A 21,423-nucleotide genomic window follows, 5' to 3' on the forward strand; every position below is an offset into this window, starting at 1 on the left:
AACAAGAGAAGCCACTGCAATGAGAAGCCTGTGCACCACAACTAGAGAGGAGGCCTGCATTCCCCAACTAGAGGTAAGCCCTGGCAGCAATGAGACCCAGCACAACCATAAATAGATACTATTATACAAATAAAGATATGAGACAAAAGTCAAATTGAAATTCAAATCACAGACAACAGCAAGTGTTAACCCCCCTTGATATATAAAAATCTCTTACAAATAAAGAGTAAACCAGCAACCCAAATAAAAAAAAAAGATCCTAGGGCATGTACATACATTTTAATATATTTGTTAAAAGTGCAACTGTTCCTTAAACTTATACAAAGATGTCCAAGTTCGCTCATCGTAAGAGAAACGCAAATATACTGAGATACAACTTTTCGCATCGGATTGACAAACGTTTGAATGTTTAATGACTCACAGTGCTGGTTGAGCTGTGGGGCTTCGTGCATTGCTTGTGGAAGCTGAAACTGGTACAACTCCTAAGGAGAAAAGTTGGCAATATCTATGCAATTTGTAAGTTCGACTCAGTAATTCCACTTCTGAGTATCTATCGACAGATATATTTAAGTGAGCATGCATATTCTGTATAGAGTTCTTTTCTACAACACCGTCTGTAATAGCAAAGAATGAAAACAAGCGGAATATCCACCAGCAGTGGACTGATATTTATTGGCTGTGGGACTTTTTATTCGGTTGGAGTTTGGATCTTCTTCCAAATCCAGTGAGAAGACGCCAGAGAGTTTAAAGGAGGAGACGGGCATAATCCGACTTCTATCTTGAAGAATCATCCTGATCTGGGGGATGGGTACCCAAGTTTAATCATCTGTAAGAAAATATCATGATGATAACCACTTGAGCTTGGTTCAGTACACTGTGTGTAGGGTATCAAATGAGAAAATGCCTTCACGTTCCTGAGACAGCCCATAACCAGCTGTTTTTGACCAGACACCGTGCTTCCATCCTTCCCGCTGGAAACCATTCTCTCCCGACACAGATGAGGACGGACGACGTCCCCAGGTCCCGTAAAGGGCCCCTCGTGGTCCTTCCTAGCTTCTCCCGTGCCTTCCACCTTGCTTTTGATTTCTGTCACCCCAGATCTCCAAGCCCTTATAAAGGGACCCATAGACAATACAGCCTGCCATTTTTACTCATAGGGATTTGGGGAAACTCCTAGGATGGGGATAGACAGACAATTCTTTCTGGGTAAAGGGAAATCTGAGCTCAGAGCGCTCCGCCATTCTGCTGCAGCGCCCACAGCACCGACGATGGGGCCGGATCAGCACCCGTGAAGCTGTGCTCGCCAGTGACCACCAGAGGGCAGTGCGACCCCGCCATCGGCCCGAACTGCCCGCAGGGGCCACCCAAAGTTAGGCATGGAAATAGGACTGCAAGGATTCCAGAAGTATGTTCTTGGGCTGCGCGCCTGCTTTGCGGGAGTGCTTCCCTGATATTGCAGCACCTTCGAGGATCTGTTCAGGCCCCAAAGTTAAGGATTAAGTGACCTGCTGTGGTGCCTCAAGAGCCATCAGCAGCCACGACCCCGGAAGCACTTCTTGCCACACTCAGCCCGACTATAAAACATAACTGCTCTAATGTTTAATACCACCGTCGCCGTGATAGTTTAAATTGTTTGACAAAATGGTGTGTGTGTGTGTGGGGGGGTAATCCATAAATTCAAGATAGTAAAATATGTAGCAGTTCATTCAAGGATGACGGATAAGCCAGCTGCAACCAAATAGTGATTTTAAAACGTAACCATCAAGTGTTTGGGCAACAATGTGTATTGGGGGAACTCGGACTACAGGGTGGGGGTGTCTCTTTGCCCTTATACCCTCTTCACCGCCCGACGGGTATCAGGACCGCAGAAGCCCAGCCCCCCTCTCTCTCATAGCCCATGGGTTCCTATACACCACATGGTGTGGCTGAATAAGGAGCTGCTCACACAAGTCTGGCTTCTACATTTATTCAACACCTGCTCTGTCCCAGGCACCCAGCTAAGCCCTTGACTTGCGTTAACTCCTTCATCGTGATCACACAGTTGCTGTCTGGAGAGGTCAGATAGCACATGGTTCAGATGTGGCCTGGGGTCAAGTCCCAGCTATTCCTTTTCCTGTTTGTGGGAACTTCACTCCCTGCACTTCAGCGTTCTCACCTGTAAAATGGGGTTGAGGTGAAAACCCACCTCACAGAAATGTTGCCAGCATTGAGCGCATTAAGACATGAACAACACTTTGTTTGAAAGCTTCCCTTTCAGTCCCTCTGCATAAGAAATGAATATTACATCAAGACCCAGTATGATATAGATACATGTGTGTGCATATTATGTGTGTAAGCTAAAATATGTTCCACAAGGCAATGCTAAGCTATAATACCATGATATATCCACTTAGTTTCCATCCTGTCCTCTTTTCTATTTAAAAGATGCAAGTAACAATCTACTAAATTGACTCTACGACACACCGTTTAGAAAATATTGGTTTAGCAAAGGGTTCGGCAGACCATGTGGTTCTCAGAAGTCCCATTTTACAGAATGGGAAACTGAGGTCCAGAAAGTGTTGTGGCTTGCCTCTGACCCCAGCTACTGGAAGGCAGCAGAGCCCAGACTGCAACCCAGCATCTCTGATGCCTGAATTAAGGCTCTTTCACACAAGATGCAAACTGACAGCTCACAGGCCAGATCTGACCCACAGAGACGTTGGCCTAATTTTCACAATAGGTTTGCAAGTTTTGTTACAACTATATAAAATGTATCATTGGAAGACATAACTCAAAATATGAATTTTCAACTTATCATTGAAAGTGGGCAATCTGGCAACACGTGGACCTATGTATGCACGTGACCAGCAGGAGCCACACCCAAACTGCCACTTCCAGCTGCTCTCCAGGTTCATTACTTTGCCACAGTCCCCACCGTGCATGGACAGAGGGTCCTGGCAAGTTTCAGTCCATGGCATCTCAAAGAGTCGGACACAACTTAGCAACTAAAAAACAACAATCACGATGCCATTTTGTGTCCCAGACACTGAGACAAACCATCAATTGCCATAGTCTGTGTTTTTTTCAGACGGGAGAAATATTTTTCAAGAAGGAAAGACAGGACTTTCCTGGTGGTCGAGTGGTTAAGAATCTGCCTGCCAGTATAGAGGACACAGGTTCGACCATTGATCTGGAAGATTTCACATGCTGTGGGACAACTAAGCCCATGAAAACTACTGAACTTGCATTCTAGAGCCCATACCCTGGAACAAGAGAAGCCACCACAAGGAGAGGCCCATGCACCGCAACTAGAGAAAGCTCTCTCTTGGCAACGAAGATCTGGCACAGTCCAAAATAAATATATTTTCCAAAAAAGGAAAAACAAAAGCTAAACCAAGGGACCTACATTTCAAAACAAAAAAAGTAGATGCACAAATCTTGTCTCACATATTTAAATACAAAGAAACCACATCAATATCAACTTAACCCCAAATCTGTTTCTAGTCCCTGACTTGTTGAGCATTTACAAACCCCATCTCAACCAATACCCTTTATCTACCGCCACCTGTTTTGCCCACCATCATGTCCCCAGCACCTGAAACTGCTCAGCCAAGAAAAAGTGCCTAATTAGAATGAACGGCTTTTATACAAAAGCTTCTCCCAATATCAGCAGGCATACAGTAATGGTGAGGAGCAGGCATTCTTTGGTCCACAGGATGGCTCAGGTCCAGCTTCTGCCATAACTAGCTGTGTGACCTGAGGTAGTTTCCTCAGTCTCTTTGGGTCTGATGCGTCCTCAGCTACAAAATGCCTGGGATGAGGCGCTATGTACATAAGTGACCAGGAATGTGAATAACGCTGGGTAAATAAAGTTCACGTCTCCTCCTTCATTTCATCAAGGTGAACCAAGGTGAGTACTGGTTCATATTAACGAGTCTGGTGACCAGTTAGCCTGGCCTTGGATTATCTGCAGGGCTGGGGAGGCAAAGATCTTCCACTACCATCATGGCCTGACAAGGAAACCCTGGGCCAGATGGTAACGTCAAAGATTCGATCCCCAGGCATATCTCTGTGTGAGAAATGGCTTTTCAACATGCATTCCTCTTGCTGCTCACCCTCCTGAATTGAAGAGGCTGGAGCGATGAAAATTCCATTTCCCAGACTCCCTTGCAGCCAGGGATCTGAAGCCTTTAAGGGTCCACTCATCAGCTGTGTCCATGAGACAACTGCACTTATGCAAAGTTAAGAAAGGAAAAATTGCTGGGGAGAGGAGCAGGGCCTCGTGATCCTGTGGCAGTGGTCCCTTGGGGCCCAGTCCTGCGGTGTGTCTTCCTGAGCCTTCCTGTGAGTCTGCAAATACTCATAACGTTATCATTCATGCCCTAGGAAATTTGAACAAAGTCACGGAGAAAGTGGAGGAGAGAGGAGCCTGAGATGCTGCAGTCCACTGGATTGAAAGAATTGGAAAGACTTACTGACTGAACAACAATCAGTCACACCCAAGAAGGGAAGCTAGATCCAGCCCATGTGTTTGGGGTATGGTACTAGTGATGAAGAAGCCACGTGCAGGAGATGCAAAAGATGTGAGTTTATCTTCTCTCTGTGTGGAGAAGATTCCCTGGAGGAGGACATGGTAACCCATTGCAGTATTTTTGCCTGGAGAATTCTATGGACAGAGGAAGCCAGAAGTGGGCTACAGTGCATAGGGCCACACAGAGTCGGGCATGACTGAAGCGATTTAGGACACACATGTGCATGCACAAATTATTCTGAGAATTATTAATGAGCCTTCTATGTCAGCTGTGGGAGCAGGTTGAGAAGTGAGGTCTGAAAAGGGACTTCCGGAGCCACCAACCAGGCAAACGGAGAGGCCATAGAGTCTAGTCACCAAAGTGAGGCTGCTGAGGGCCAACAGTAGAGAAATGGAGAGGAAACCATTACCTCTGCAGCCAAGTGTCCAGTGACAGGGAGGGTGCTGATGCCCAGGAGTCAGGAGGGAGTTGTGGATGCATCCCAGACGACAGCAAGGACACGCCAGAGCCTGCAGGCATGTCTGCGCCTACTTGTCACCACATCAAAGCACAGCACCCTTGCAAGAGGAGAGACTGCTGCTCCCTTTCCACTTTCAAACCCTCTCTCAAGTTACTCTTTTGGTCAATTCTACCTCGGAACTTTTCCATACTGTCCATGGGGTTCTCAAGGCAAGAATACTGAAGTAGTTTGCCATTCCCTTCTCCAGTGGACCACGTCTTGTCAGAATCCCATGAACAGAAATAAAAACAGGACACTGAACAAAGAGCTCCCCAGGTCAGTAGGTGTCCAAAATGCTACTAGAGATCAGTGGAGAAATATCTTCAGAAAGAATGAAGGGAAGATGCCAAAGCAAAAACAACACCCAGTGGGGGATGAGACTGGTGATGGAAGTAAAGTCCGGTGTTGTAAACAGCAATATTGCAAAGGAACCTGGAATGTTAGGTCCCTGAATCAAGGCAAATAGGAAGTGGTCAAACAGGAGACGGCAAGAGTGACCATCGACATTTCCGGAATCAGCAAAGTAAAATGGACCTGAATGGGTGAATTTAACTCAAGTGACCATTATATCTATTACTGTGGGTAGGAATCCCTTAGAAGAAATGGAGTAGCCTTGATGGTCAACAACAGAGCCTGAAATGCAGTACTAGGATGCAATCTCCGAAAGGGCAGAACGATCTCTGTTCGTTTCCAAGCCAAACTATTCAATATCATGATAATCCAAGTCTACGCCCCAACACGTAATGCTGAAGAAGCTGAAGTTGAACGGTTCTATGAAGATCTACCTGGCCTTCTAGAGTTAACAACCCCAGAAGATGTCTTTTTCATTATAGGGGCCTGGAATGCAAAAGTAGGAAGCCAGGAAGGACCTGGAGTAACAGGCAACGTTGGCCTTATAGCACAGAATGAAGCAGGACAAAGGCTAAGCGAGTTTTGGCAAAAGATTGCACCAGTCTCAGCAGACACCCTCTTCCAGGAACACAAGAGAAGACTCTACACATGGGCATCACCAGAGGGTCAATACTGAAATCAGATTGATTATGTGCTTTGCAGCCAGAGAGGGAGAAGCTGTATAGGGTCAGCACAAACAAGACGTGGGGCTGACTGTGACTCTGATCATGAACTCCTTATTACCAAATTCAGACTTACCTTGAGGAAAGTAGGGAAAACCACTGGACCATTCAGATATGACCTAAATCAAGTCCCTGTGATTCGATTACACAGTGGAAGGGAGAAATAGATTCAAGTGGTTAGATCTCATAGAAAGAGTGCCTGAAGGACTATGGACAGAGGTTCATGACATTGTACACGAGGCAGGGATCACGGCCATCCCCAAGGAATAGAAACGCAAAAAGGCAAAATGGTTCTCTGAGGAGGCCTTACAAACAGCTATGAAAAGATGAGAAACGGAAGGCAAAGTAGGAAAGGACAGATATACTCATTTGAATGCAGAGATCCAAAGAAAAGCGAGGAGAGGTAAGAAAGCTTTCCTCAGCGATCAATGCAAAGAAATAGTGGAAAACAATAGAATGGGAAAGACGAGAGTTCTCGTTGAGAAAGTTCGAGTGACCAACTTTACACGCAGGAACTTTTCATGCAAAGAAGGGCACAATAAAGGGCAGAAATGGCATGGACCTAACAGAAGCAGAGGATATGAAGAAGAGGTGGCAAGTATACACAGCATAATACAGAAAGGATCTTCAGGACCCAGATAAACACGATGATCTGATCACTCCCCTAGACCCAGACATCCTGAAATGTGAAGTCAAGTGGGCCTTCGGAAGCATCACGACAAACAAAGCTAGTGGAGGTGATGGAATTCTAGTCGAATTATTTCCAATCCTAAAAGATGATGCTGTGAAAGTGCTGCACTCAGTAGGCCAGCAAATCTTTCCACGGGACTGAAAAAGATAAGTTTTCAATCCCAAAGGAGGGCTATAGCAAATAATGCTCAACTACTGCACAATTTCACTCATCTCACATGCTAACAACTTAATGTTCAAAATTCTCCAAGCCAGGCTTCAACAGATTGTGAGCCATGAACTTCCAGATGTTAAGCTGGATTTAGAAAAGGCAGAGGAACAAGAGATCAAATTTCAAACCTCCACTGGACCAACGAAAAGCAAGCGAGTTCCAGGAAAACATCTATTTCTGCTTTATTGACTATGCCAAAGCCTTTGTGTGGATCGCAACAAACAGTGGAAAATTCTTCAAGACATGAGAATACCAGACCACCTGATATGCCTCCTGAGACATCTGTAGGCAGGTCAAGAAGCAGCAGTTACAGCTGGACATGGAAAAACAGACTGGCTCCATATCAGGAAGGAGTACATCAAGGCTATATATTGTCACCCTGCTTATTGATCTTATATGCAGAGTACCTCATGAGAAACGCTGTGCTGGAGGAAACACAAAGTGGAATCAAGATTGCCGGGAGAAATATCAATAACCTCAGATATGCCGATGACAGCACCCTTATGGCAGAAAGCATGAACAAAAGAGCCTATTGATGCAAGTGACAGAGGAGATTGAAAAACTTGGCTTAAAACTGAACATTCAGAAAACTAAGATTATGGTATCTGGTCCCATACCTTCTTGACAAATAGAAGAGGAAACAGTGACAAATAATATGTTGGTCTCCAAAATCAATACAGATGGTGATGGTAGCCACGAAATTAAGAGATGCTTGCTCCCTGGAATAAAAGGTATGAGCAAGCTAGACAGCTCATTAAAAAGCAGAGGCATTACTTTGTCAAAAAAAAAAAAAAAGGTCCCTCTAGTCAGTTCAGTTCAGGTCAGTTTAGTCGCTCAATCATGTCCGACTGTTTGTGACCCCATGAATCACAGCATGCCAGGCCTCCCTGTCCATTGCCAACTCCTGGAGCTCACCCAAACCCACGTCCATCGAGTCGGTGATTCCATCCAATCATCTCATCCTCTGTCGTCCCCTTCTCCTCCTGCCCGCTATCGTTCTCAACATCAGGGTCTTTTCCAGTGAGTACACTCTTCACACGAGGTGGCCAACGTATTGGAGTTTCAGCTTCAACCTCAGTCCTTCTAATGTACACCCAGAACTGATCTCCTTTAGGATGGACTGGTTGGATCTCCTTGCAGTCCATGGGACTCTCAAGAGTCTTCTCCAACACCACAATTCAAAAGCATCAATTCTTCGGCGCTCAGCTTTCTTCACAGTCCAACTCTCACATCCATACATGACCACTGGAAAACCATAGCCTTGTCTAGACGGACCTTTTTTCGCAAAGTAATGTCTCTGCCTTTTGATATTGTGGCTAGGTTGGTCATAACTTTCCCTCTAAGGAGTAAGCGTCTTTCAATTTCAGGGCGAGAGTCACCATCTTCAGTGATTCTGGAGCCCCCCAAAATAAAGTCTGACACAGTTTCCACTGTTTCCCCATCTATTTTCCACGAGGTGATGGGACCAGATGCCATGACCTTAGTTTTCTGAATGCTGAACTTTAAGCCAACTTTTTCACTCTCCTCTTTCACTTTCATCAAGAGGTGTTTTAATTCCTCTTCACTTTCTGCCATATGGGTGGTGTTATCTGCATCCCTGAGGTTATTGATATTTCTCCCAGCAATCATGACTGCAACTTGTGCGTCTTCCAGCCCAGGGTTTCTCATGATGTACTCTGTATATAAGTTAAATAAGCAGGGGGACAATATACAGCCTCGACGTACTTCTTTTCGTATTTGGAACCAGTCTGTTGTTCCATGTCCAGTTCTAACTGTTGTTCCTGAGCTGCATACAGATTTCTCAAGAGAAAGGTCAAGTGGTCTGGTAATCCAATCTCTTTCAGAATTTTCCACAGTTTATTGTGATCCACACAGTCAAAGGGTTTGGCATAGTCAATAAAGCAGAAATAGATGTTGTTCTGGAATTTTCTTGCTTTTTTGATGATTCAGCGGATGGTGGCAATTCCATCTCATTCAGGTTTGTCCTCAATCAAATCCTTTATGATTATACAACATAAATGAGAAATAGATTAAAGAGACTAGATCTGATAGACAGAGTGCCTGATGATCTATGGACGGAAGTTCGTGACTGAAGACCATCCCCATGGAAATGTAATGCAAAAAAAGGAAAATGGCTGTCTGAGGAGGCCTTACAAATAACTATGAAAAGAAGAGAAGTGAAAAACAAAGGACAGAATGAAAGTAATTCCCATTTGAATTAGAGCTCGAAAGAATAGCAAGGAGAGATAAGAAAGCCTTCCTCAGCGATCAATGCAAAGAAATAGAGGAAAACAACAGAATGGGAAAGATTAGAGATCTCTTCAAGAAAACTAGAGTTACCAGGGGAACACTTCATGCACAGATGGGCTCGATAACGGACAGAAATGATAGGGACCTAGCAGAAGCAGAAGCTATTAATAAGAGGTCGCAAGAATACACAGAACTGTATATATCTATATCTATATATCTATATCTTCAAGACGCAGATAAGCACAGTGGTACGATCACTCACCTAGAGCCAGACATCCTGGAATATGAAGTCAAGTGGGCCTTACAGAGCATCACTAGGAACAAAGCTAGTGGAGGTGCTGGAATTCCAGTTGAGCTATTTTGAAATCCTGAAGGATGATGCTGTGAACGTGCTACACTCAATACGCCAAAAATTTTGGAGAACTCCGCAGAGGCCACAGGACTGGAAAAGGTCAGTTTTCATTCCAATCCCAAAGAAAGGCAGTGCCAAAGAATGCTCAAACTACCACACAATTGCACTCATCTCCCACGCTAGTAAATCAAGGCTCAAAATTCTCCAAGCCATGCTCCAGCAATATGTGAACTGTGAACTTCCGGATGGTGAAGCTGGTTTTAGAATAGGCAGAGGAACCGTCCAGTCGAAGCTATGGTTTTTCCAGTAGTCATGTATGGATGTCAGAGCTGGAGTAGAAAGAAAGTTGAGCACCAAAGAATTGATGCTTTGAAACTGTGATGTTGGTGAAGACCCTCGAGAGTCCTTTGGACTGCAAGGAGATCCAACCAGTCCACCCTAAAGGACATCAGTCCTGCATGTTCATTGGAAGGACTGATGCTGAAGCTGTAACTCCAATAATTTGGCCACCTGATGCGAAGGACTGACTGATTAGAAGGACCACCCTTATGGCAGAAAGTGAAGAACAAAAGAGCTTCTTGATGAAAGTGAAAGAGGAGAGTGAAAAAGTTGGCTTAAAGCTGAACGTTCAGAAAACTAAGATCATGGCATGTGGTCCCATCACTTCATGGGAAATAGATGGGGAAACAGTGCAAAGAGTGTCAGACTTTATTTTGGGGGGCCCCAAAAGCACTGTTGATGGTGACTGCAGCCACGAAATTAAAAGATGCTTACTGCTTGGAAGGAAGGTTATGGCCAACCTAGATAGCATATTTAAAAGCAGGGACATTACTTTGCCAACAAAAGTCCGTCTAGTCAAGGCTATGGTTTTTCCAGTGGTCATGTATGGATGTTAGATTCGGAGGTGAAAACGCTGAGTGCCGCAGAATTGATGCTTTTGAGCTGTGGTGTTGGAGAAGACTCTTGAGTGTTCCTTGGACTGCAAGGAGATCCAGTCAATCCATTCTAAAGGAGATCAATCCTGGGTGTTCATTGGAAGGTCTGATGATCCGGCTGAAACTGCAGTCCTTTGGCCATCTCATGCGAAAAGTTGACTCATTGGAAAAGACCCTAATGCTGGGTAGGATTGAGGGCAGGAGGAGAAGGGGATGACAGAGGATGAGACGGTTGGATGGCATCACTGACTCAATGGATATGGGTTTGGGTAAACTCCGAGAGTTGGTGATGGACAGAGAGGCCTGGTGTGCTGCAATTCATGGGGTCGCAAAGACTCGGACACGATTGAAAGACTGAACTGAACTTAACTGATGCTGGGAAAGATCAAATGTGGGAGGAGAAGGGGACAACAAAGGACAGGTCTGTTGGATGGCATCACCAACTCAATGGACATGAGTTTGAGTAAACTCTGGGGTATTGGTGATGGAATAGGAGGCCTGACTTGCAGCAGTCCATGGGCTCACAAAGACTCGGACATGACTGAAAGACTGAACTGAACTTAACTGATGCTGGGAAGGACCAAAGGTGGGAGGAGAAGGGGACAACAAAGGACAGGTTGGTTGGTTGGCATCACCAACACAATGGACATGAGTTTGAGTAAACTCCGGGGTGTTGGTGATGGACAAGGAGGCCTGACTTGCAGCAGTCCATGGGCTCGCAAAGGATCGGACACAACTAAGCCACTGAACAGACTGACTGAATTCAAAATCAAAGAAAGGGATTCTGGGAAATGTAGCTCCAGACTAGGCAAATTAACACAGCGGAGCACAGAGCACTTGACTTACTAAACCCTTCTGCTTTACTTAGTAGGGTGAGCTGAGCTTTGAAAAACCGACCTGACTGATAAAGAGACTTTGGACAAGCCTGCAGTGAGGAGACTTTTAGTCACTGCTTTAATTTTCCATCATACGAATCTGCACTAGAAACAGTCTGGATGTCATTTTCCCCACCTGTCTTGCAGTCAGAACGTAACCATGGGACCTAGGCTCAATCAATTAGACGCACGCAGATGGTACCCAGCCTCAGCCAATCAAATACATCCAGATGGCACTTAAGACCAATTAGGTACAGCCACATGAAATGTAGGCTTAGCCAATGGATACACTTACAGGTGAAAGCAGTGCAACTGGGTTCTGATGCATAGAATTCAATCTAGATGAGGTGGAAGGGACATAAGCCATGTCACTAGTGACAGCCACTGTGTCTGGAGCCAGTGGTAGTGACAGTTCAGTTCAGTCACTCAGTCCAGTCCGACTCTCTGCGACCCCATGAACTGCAGCATGCCAGGCCTCCCTGTCCATCACCAACACCTGAAGTTCACCCAAACCCATGTCCATTGAGTTGGTGATGCCATCACACCATCTCATCCTCTGTCATCCCCTTCTTCTCCTGCCCTCAATCTTTCCCAGCATCAGGGTCTTCTCCAATGAGTGACAGAAGATCCTGCACTCAAACTCTATATTGTTCATGGCTGTCTCTCCAGCCATCCCTCTCAGAAATCTGAGTCACTTAATATCCTTTAATAAGTTTCTTTCCTGCTCAAAGTTACCTCTAATGAATTCTATTCTTTCCAGTAGAAAGCTGACACCCCTCTAACTTCATTTAACCATCTAGCCTCTTTCCAAAACTAGATAAAATAAGGAACAATGTCCACCCCCATGGGCAGTGGAGTCAGGGAGATGCATTTTGTCAAATTACTATGGTGCCACAGACTCTGGGCCAGTGTCACCTGTGAGGGGGTCACTGACCTGGGTTGTGAGTCGGGTAGACCCATCTGAATCCTGGCTGTGGTGCTGACTGGCCTGTTGTGTGACATTGCGCATATCACTTTCCTCATCTCGAGAACTCACTGTGCTTAGTGTTGCCTCCTGGGGATATCATAGAGACCAAAAGATTCCTCTACGGAGCAATCTCTCAACCACACAGCTCAGCATGTTGGACACACCCACACCAGTGATGATAAAAGGAATAAGAGTGACCTTTCTTTTGCTGGATTAAAGAAAATAAATAATAATAGAGGTGGTGTCCTCATGTAGTCCAAGATGAAGATGGTCTGTGAATGCTGCAGTTTAGAAAAGTTACATGTTTTTGGTTTTATATTTTTTAGTTTTCTATTTTTTTATTATATTTATTTTAATTGGAGGCTAATTATGGTACAATATCGTAGTGGTTTTGCCATGCATTGACATGAGTCAGCCACGGGTGTACATGGGTTTCCCATCCTGAACCCCCTCACCCCAATTCCACCCCTCTGGGTCATCCCAGTGCACCAGCTCTGAGCACCCTGTCTCATGCATTGCACCTGCACTGGAGGTCTGTTTCACATATGAAAATATACATGTTTCCATGTTATTCTCTGAATCCATCCCAGACTTGCCTTCTCTCACAGAGTCCAGAAGACTCTTCTATACATCTGTGTCACTTTTCCTGTCTTTCACATAGGGTTATCATCACTATCTTTCTGAATTCCATGTGTGTGTGTGTGTGTGTGTGTGTGTGTGTGTGTGTGTGTGTGTGTGTTATTGGTGTTTTTCCTTCTGGCTTACATCGCTCTGTTTAATAGGGTCCAGTTTCATCCACCTCGTTAAAACTGGTTCAAATGCATTCTTTTGAATGGCTTAGTAATATTCCATTGTGTATATGTACCACGGCTTTCTTAGCCATTCGTCTGCTGTTGTACATCTGGGTTGCTTCCGTGTCCTGGCTATTATAAACAGTGCTAGGGTGAACATTGGGATACACGTGTCTCTTTCAATTCTGGATTCCTCAGGGTGTATGCCCAGCAGTAGGACTGCTGAGTCATATGGCAGTTTCATTTCCAGGTTTTTAAGGAATCTCCACACTGTTCTCTATAGTAGTTCTAATAGTTCGCATTTCCATCAACGGTGTAAGAGGGTTCCCTTTTCTCCACACCCTCTCCAGGATTTATTGTTTGTAGACGTTTGGATAGCAGCCATTCTGACTGGTGTGAGATGGTACCTCATTATGGTTTTGCTTTGCATTTCTCTGATAACGAGTGATGTTAAACATCTTTTGAAGAGTTTATTAGCCATCTGTATGTCTTCTTTGGAGAAATGACTGTTTAGTTCTTTGGCCCCTTTTTTGATTGGCTCGCGTATTTTTCTGGAATTGAGCTGCAGGCGTTGCTTTTATAGTTTTGAGATTAATTCATTGTCAATTGCTTCGTTTGCTATAATTTTGGCCCATTCTGAAGGCAGTCTTCTTCCCTTGCTTATAGTTTCCTTCACTGTGCAAAAGCTTTTCAGTTTATTTAGGTCCCATTGGCGTATGTTTGCTTTAATTTCCATTACTCTGGGAGGTGGGTCATAGAGGATCCTGCTGTGATTTCTGTCAGAAAGTGTTTTGCCTGTGTTTTCCTCTAGGAGTTTTCTACTTTGTGGTCTTACATTTAGATCTTTAATCCATTTTGAATTTATTTTTGTGTACGGTGCTAGAAAGTGTTCTAGTTTCCCTCTTGTACAAGTGGTTGACCAGTTTTCCCAGCACAACTTGTTAAAGAGATTGTCTTGTCTTCATTGTATATTCTTGCCTCCTCTATCAAAGATAAAGTGTCCATAGGTACGTGGCTTGGACCTCTGGGCTTGCAATTTTGATCCATTTATCTATATTTCTGTCTTTGTGCTAGAACCACGCTGTCTTGATGACTGTAGCTTTGTAGTATAGCCTGAAATCAGGCAGGGTGATTCCTCCAGGTCCATTCTTCTTTCTCAAGATTGCTTTGGCTATTCGAGGTTTTTTGTAATTCCATACAAATTGTGAAATTATTTCTTCTATTTCCCTGAAAAATACCGTTGGTGGCTTGATAGGGATTGCATTGAATCTATAGATTGCTTTGGGTAGTATACTCATTTTCACTATATTGATTCTTTCACTCCATGAACATGGTATATTCCTCCATCTATTTGTGTCCTGTTTGACTTCTTTCACCAGTGTTTTATAGTTTTCTATATGTATATATAGGTCTTTTGTTTCTTTAGGTAGATATATTCCTCAGTATTTTATTGTTTTCATTGGAGTGGTGAATGGAATGGTTTCTTTAAGTTTTCTTTCAGTTTTCTCCTTGTTAGTGTATAGGAATGCAAGGGATTTCTGCATGTTCATTTTGTTTCCTGCAACTTTACTATATTCATTGATTAGCTCTAGTAATTTTCTGGTGGAGTGTTTAGGATTTTCTCTGTAGAAGATCATGGCATCTGCAAACAGTGAGTGTTTTACTTCCACTTTTCCAATCCGGGTTCCTTTTATTTCTTTTTCTGCTCTGATCGCTGTGGCCAAAACTCCCAAAACTATGTTGAATAGGAGTGGTGAGAGTGGGCACCATTGTACTGATCCTTACTTTAGGGGCATTGCTTTCAATTTTTCACCATTGAGGATAACGTTTGCTGTGGGTTTGTCGTATATATCTTTTATTATGTTGAGATTTGTTCCTTCTATGCCTGCTTTCTGGAGGGTTTTGGTGATAAATGGATGTTGAATTTTGTCCAAGGGTTTCTCTGCATCTATTGAGATAATCACATGATTTTTATTTTTCAATTTGTTAATGTGGTGTATTATGTTGATTAGTTTGTGGATATTGAAGAATCCTTGCATCCCTGGGATAAAGCCCACTTGGTCATGATGTATGATCGTTTTAATATGTTGTTGGATTCTGCTTGCTAGAATTTTGTAAAGGATTTTTGCATCTATGTTCATCAGTGATATTGCCCCGTGGTTATATTTATTTATTTATTTATTTATTTATTTATTTATTTATTTATTTATTTATTTATGTATTTATTTATTTTCGTGGCATCTTTGTCTGGTTTTGGTATTAGGGTGATGGTGGTCTCATAGAATGAGTTTGGAAGTTTCCCCTCCTCTGCAATTTCCTGGAAGCATTTGAGTATGATAGGTATTAGCTCTTCTCTCAATTTTTGATAGAATCCAGCTGTGAAGCCGTCTGGTCCTGGGCTTCTGTTTGCTGGAAGATTACTGATTACCCTTTCAATTTCCGTGCTTGTGATGGGTTTGTTAGGATTTTGTTTTGCTTCCTGGTTCAGTTTTCAGAAGTTGTACTTTTCTAAGAATTTGCCCACTTCTTCCAAGTTGTCCATTTTATTGGCATATAGGGGTTGATAGTAGTCTCTTATGATCCTTTGTATTTCTGTGTTGTCTGTTGTGAACTCTCCATTTTCATTTCTACTTTTGTTGATTTGGTTCTTCTCCCTTTGTTTCTTGATGAGTCTGGCTAATGGTTTGTCAATTTTATATATCTTCTCAAAGAACCAGCTTTTAGCTTTGTTGATTTTTGCTCCGGTCTCATTTGTTGCTTTTACATTTATTTCTGCTCTATTATATGATTTCTTTCCTTCTACTAAGCCTGGGGTTCTTGAATTCTTCCTTCTCTAGTTGCTTTAGGTGTAGAGTTAGGTTATTTGTTTGACTTGGTTCTTCTTTCTTGAGGTAAGCCGCTTTTGCTATGAACCTTCGCCTTTGCACTCATTCTACAGCGTCCCATAGGTTTTGGGTTGTTGCGTTTTCATTTTCATTTGTTTCTATGCATATTTTGATATCTTTTTGGATTTCCTCTGCGATTTGTTGCTTATTTAGCAGCGTGGTATTCAGCCTTCATATGTTTGAATTTTAAATAGTGTTTCTCTTGCAGTTGACATCTAGTCTCAGCGTACTGTGGTCAGAAAATATGCTTGGAATGATTTCAAGGTTTGTTGAATCTACCAAGGCCGGACTTATGGCCGAGGATGTGATCTGTCCTGGAGAAGTTTCCATACGTACTTGAGTAAAAGGTGAAACCCATTGTTTTGTGGTGAAATGTTGTATCGATATCAATTATGTCTAACTGGTCCATAGTATCATTTAAAGTTTGTATTTCCTTGTTAATTTTCTGTTTACTTGATCTATCCATAGGTGTGAGTGGGGTAGTAAAGTCTTCCACTATGACTGTGTTATCGTTAATTTCCCTTTCATGCTTGTTAGCCTTTGCGTTACATATTGTGGTTCTCCTATGTTGGGTGCGTATGTATTTATAATCGTTATATCTTCTTCTTGGATTGATGTTTTGATCATTATGTAGTGAACCTCTTTGTGTCTTTTCACAGGCTTTATTTTAAAGTCTATTTTGTCTGATATGTGTATTGCTACTCCTGCTTTCTTCTGGTCTCGACTTGCTTGGAATACCTTTTTTCCAGCCCTTCACTTTCAGTCTCTATGTGCCCCTTGTTTGGAGGTGGGTCTGTTGTAGACAACATAAACAGTGGTCTTGTTTGTGTATCCTTTCAGCTAGTCTTTGCCTTTTGGTTGGGGCACTCGACCCATTTACATTTAAGGTAACTGTTGATAAGTATGATCCTGTTGCCATTTGATTTGCTGTTTTGAGTTTGATTTTATACAACCTTTCTGTGTTTCCTGCCTAGAGAAGATCCTTTAGCATTTGTTGAAGAGTGAAAAGAAGAGTTGGGAATAGATGTCTCTACAGTATCTTCATTAGTCCGAGGTAATAAGAAGAAGCATGTTAAAGCAAGGGGTAATGTGGATGATCAAAACTCTGACTTTCATCCTGAAACTTGAGGACAGAGTGTATTTTCAGCCTGCACAAGTTTAAATGTGCCATTCATACGAAAGCCTTATACTATCCAGATAGCTGCTGAAACAAGTGCCCCAACTTGAAATGATTTCTCTTCTCCATCGTAAATATCAGTTAGACCACAGGAGCATACTGTGATACATCAATCTGCAGCTGCTTTAGGTGTTGTTGTTGTTGTTTTAATTGAAGAGAAATTGCTTTACAGAATTTTGCTGTATTCTGTCAGAATTCAAAATAAATCAATCATCGAGGCACATATATCCCTTCCCTCTGGGAGTACCCTCCCATCTCCCTCCCCATCCCACAATCTAGCTTGAGCATTTGTCATGGGATTTCACATAGCAGCTGCACTAAATCAAATGGCTCTAGTGAAAATTTTGCAGCTATGTCTACTTCTGTTTCTCCGTACCGCAACTTGTGTCCATTACAGAACAGTTAGTTTGGACCGAGGGTGGAGCCTTCTACCTTTCCAGGTTGGTATGGTAACATGTCAGCCCATGACCGTCCTTTTCCTAAACTACAACAGTCAGGCAATTTAGTTTTCCCAGTGCCAAAGATCCCTGATACATCTGCTGCTTCTCTTTCAAGATGCACTCATCAACCATCTTCATTATTTGAAAACTGTCCTAATACAACTGATGTACCAAATGGGTGTTGGATTATGGAGGATACCAAAGTGTAAAATTAATGTTTGGAGATGTCAACAAATTCCTACAATTCTCTTATTTGAAGAAAAAAGTTACATATTCATCTTCATAGGGCCAATTTCTATTTTGGAATAATTAAGAGTAAAATGAGTCTTTCTTTCCGTGCCTGACTATTTTACTCTGCATAATATAAACACTTCTGTGCAAGGTCATAAAATAAACACTACACTTGCTTTCACTGAAACCCACAGTCAGTTGATTGACTTCATTGCATAGAAGTGAGCAGACCCATGTTTGGTTTGGTAACAGTCCTGAATGTTAAGAATATGTGTATAGAAGGGTGATCAATCACTTTTATTTCAGGAACCAAGTAGACTTATTGATGTGATTTTTCTGTGTAAAAATTCTTTAGCAATGACATTTTGCAGGTTTCATGTTTTTGGTTACTGTTTATGCAAGCAGCCTTTATTTTAAGTTGATGTAGAAGTAAACACTGGTTGAACATTGCCCTTCAATTGCTAGAAGACCAGTGACTTTATGATGTCAGCGCTACTCTTCAATTGCTAGGAGACCAGTGACTTTGTGATGTCACAGCTTTTTGACTTTGAGAACCATGCTGATGGTCTTGAGAGTTTATCTCTGTACGCCAGCCAAGCAGCATTTGAAGTTGGAGTGTGTAAAGTCAGACAAATGAGAAAAGTATCTGAAGAAAGATCTCTCTGAGATGGCACACATTCCTTCAGAAATTCAAGATGTGCCTCGTAAAGATGTATCAAGTGGTTCCAAAACCTCCATTGGATCGTCTTCGTGTGATTACACACTTACTGGGGACTCAGTTTTGAGATCTATGATTGAAGAATATGCTTTCCAGGCTTTGTCTAAGGAAGCTGGGATAAAAAGGCCACACTACACATTTTCTGTCTCTGAAAGAAATGAGTTGAATGATTTTCTTTCCCTCACTTTTCCACAAAAACTCTGGACTATAGTTGAAAGTGATCAGTTTGAATCTATTTGGTGGGATGAGAGTGGCACTTCTATAGTGATCAACGAAGAACTCTTCAAGAAAGAAGTCTTGGAAAGAAAGGCCCCTTTCAGAATATTTGAAACTGAGAGTATGAAAAGTTTAGTTAGCCAGCTTAAACTTTATGGGTTTAGTAAAAAGCGACAAACTTTTCAAAGATCTGCTTCACTCCCTGACTTTCTGGAAGAAGAAAACAATGTCTCTGTTTTGAGCAAGGTAATCCAAAATTTCCACTTACTGTCAATATGTAAGATTAAATCATGTGACTTAGAAAGCATGTTCACATATGTAGCAAAAACCGAATTTAAAATTGAGATAGCAAACTGTTGAACACGTTTTATTTTTTGAAGTTGAGAACAGCTGGAGGTTAAAATATTTGATACTTAATACACTCTCCTAGCAACTTGAAATCAGATACATGTCCTCAAGCTACTTTAAGTGGTATTTACTGTATATATACAACATATTTTTTAGTTGAGGAGCATACTTATTTCTAACATGTAAGGTGTTAAAACTACTAATGGAGGTGTTGTCTTTGATTCTATTTAATTGGCATCATTAAAAGAATACACTTTTATAGTTTAACTTTGCTTGTCAGTTTTACCTTAGTTTATAAAAAACTAAATAATTGTATCCTTTGATTTTAGTTACAGATCTACCATAATCCAAATTTCAAAAGAGACTATCCCCAACTTTCAGGAAGAATGAAAAGAAGAGTTGGGATTAGCAATGTGTTTCCGAAATCTTCACTAGTTCCAGATTACGAGAAGAAGCATGTTAAAGCAAGGGTCAACACAGATGATCGTAACTCTGGTTTTCATGCTCAAACTAGTGGAGAGAGTCCATTTTCAGCTTCCACCAGTTTAAGTGTGCCTTTCCCACAAAAGACTTATACCAGCCAGATAGTCCCTAAAACAAGCGCCCTACTTCCGCGTGACTTTCCTTCCCCATCAATATCAGTTAGACAAAGAGAACAGAACGTGGTAGATCAACCTGCTGTTTTAAACCAGTTGAGCATTTTTAATTGGCACTTCCATAGCACCTACACTCAAGCAAATGGCCACGTTGAGGACTTTGCTACTACCGCTACATCTACTCCTCAGAACCACATCGTATCTCCATTATGGAGCAGTTCTTTTGGACTGATGGTGGAGCCTTCTACATTTCCAGACAGGTATAGCGATATGTCAGCCCATGACAGTCCTCTTCCTAACCAGCAACAGAGAGGCAACTCAAGGTCCCCAGTGCCAACGATCGCTTATACACCCACCTCCTCTCTTTCAAGTCAATTCATCAACGATATTCCTTATGTGAAAACCATGCTAATTAAAACTGACCTATCAAATAAGTATCAGCTTATGGAACCTAATGAAGATTAAAATTTACGTTGGGAGATGTCAACAAATACCCACAATTCTTGTATTTGAACAATAAAGTTACACGTTCCTCTGCACAGTTTTGTTTTCTATTTTGAAACAATGAAGAGTAAATTAAGGCTTTATTTCAATGTCTGGCTATTTCTCTGCACTCTTTTATAAACTCTTCAGTTCAAGAAAACATCCGTTAGGCATCCTAGGTAAATGGCACCTAGCCTATTGTTTCTAAGCAAGAAAATGAGAACAAAGGGAAAAGAGGTAATGGATGTAAAGTGATTTGGGAAATCATCCCTGCTGAAATGAATGGGTGTCTAAATGAGGATGGTACGGGTGAAGGAACACATACAAATAAAATCAAAACAAGTGCACCTACACAGTACGAACCTTAGTGCGTTCACAGTTACATGATATTCTATTACGTATCGGTAGAGTCTTAAGATAGAGAAGGAAATGGTGCCCCGCTCCAGTATTCTTGCCTGGAGAATTCCGTGGAAAGGGGCTCCTGGTGGGCTGCTGTCCATAGGGTCACACAGAGTTGCACACAACTGAAGTGACTTAGCAGCAGCAGAGTCTTAAGACATTAGACAGGAGATTGTCTTCATTCTAGAAATTCATTTCATACTTGAAAATATAAATATTGTAGCATGTCCAAAATTAGGAGAACCGTTATACCATCACTGTGATACCAACGATTACAGGACATAATCAGTGACTGGACCATGGCCAGCACAAGATAGGTATTTTACAAGTGGTACTGTATAGGGTCATTTTAGCTCTGCTCTCCTTAAGGCGTACCTTTATTTCCTGCCACCATGATTCCACCCTATATTTCCTAATGCATATTTAGATTTTGCTTATCTGTTCCCTCAGAGACAAAATAAATTCCTCTGGTGATTGCAGCACCTCAGGATGGTTAACAAGTTCTTTGAAGACATGATATTTGTTTTCCGTAGTAGTTTCAGTACCATTCTCTTACACCGTCCTTCTGGAGCTACAATCACACACACTGCTTTCAGATGTGCTAAGCCCCTTCTCACAACTTTGCCTCAACTCTTTCTTGGGGTTGGAAGGAACCTCTGTTCACCCTCCTACCAAGGTGAGCACGGATATCAGGTCTTCAATGTGTTTTGGGTCTACCCTCTTTTCTTTGTGTATCTTTCACATCAGCTAAAACGTGTACTTACTGAATTATCAAC

General features: G+C 42.3%; 1 protein-coding gene across 1 annotated transcript; it reads left to right on the forward strand.

The window, feature by feature from the left end:
- The first annotated feature begins 18,420 nt into the window (after positions 1–18,420).
- On the forward strand, positions 18,421–20,304 carry LOC145537791 (heat shock transcription factor, Y-linked-like). Its single transcript, XM_081568632.1, has 2 exons — positions 18,421–19,067; positions 19,499–20,304. Exons 1-2 carry the CDS (start codon positions 18,555–18,557, stop codon positions 20,228–20,230), a joined length of 1,245 nt encoding a protein of 414 aa, XP_081424758.1. The 5' UTR covers positions 18,421–18,554; the 3' UTR covers positions 20,231–20,304.
- The last annotated feature ends 1,119 nt before the right edge of the window (positions 20,305–21,423 follow it).

This window comes from Giraffa tippelskirchi, chromosome Y, assembly GCF_054371585.1.
Source record: "Giraffa tippelskirchi isolate mGirTip1 chromosome Y, T2T-mGirTip1v1.2.pri, whole genome shotgun sequence".
Lineage (NCBI taxonomy): Eukaryota > Metazoa > Chordata > Mammalia > Artiodactyla > Giraffidae > Giraffa > Giraffa tippelskirchi.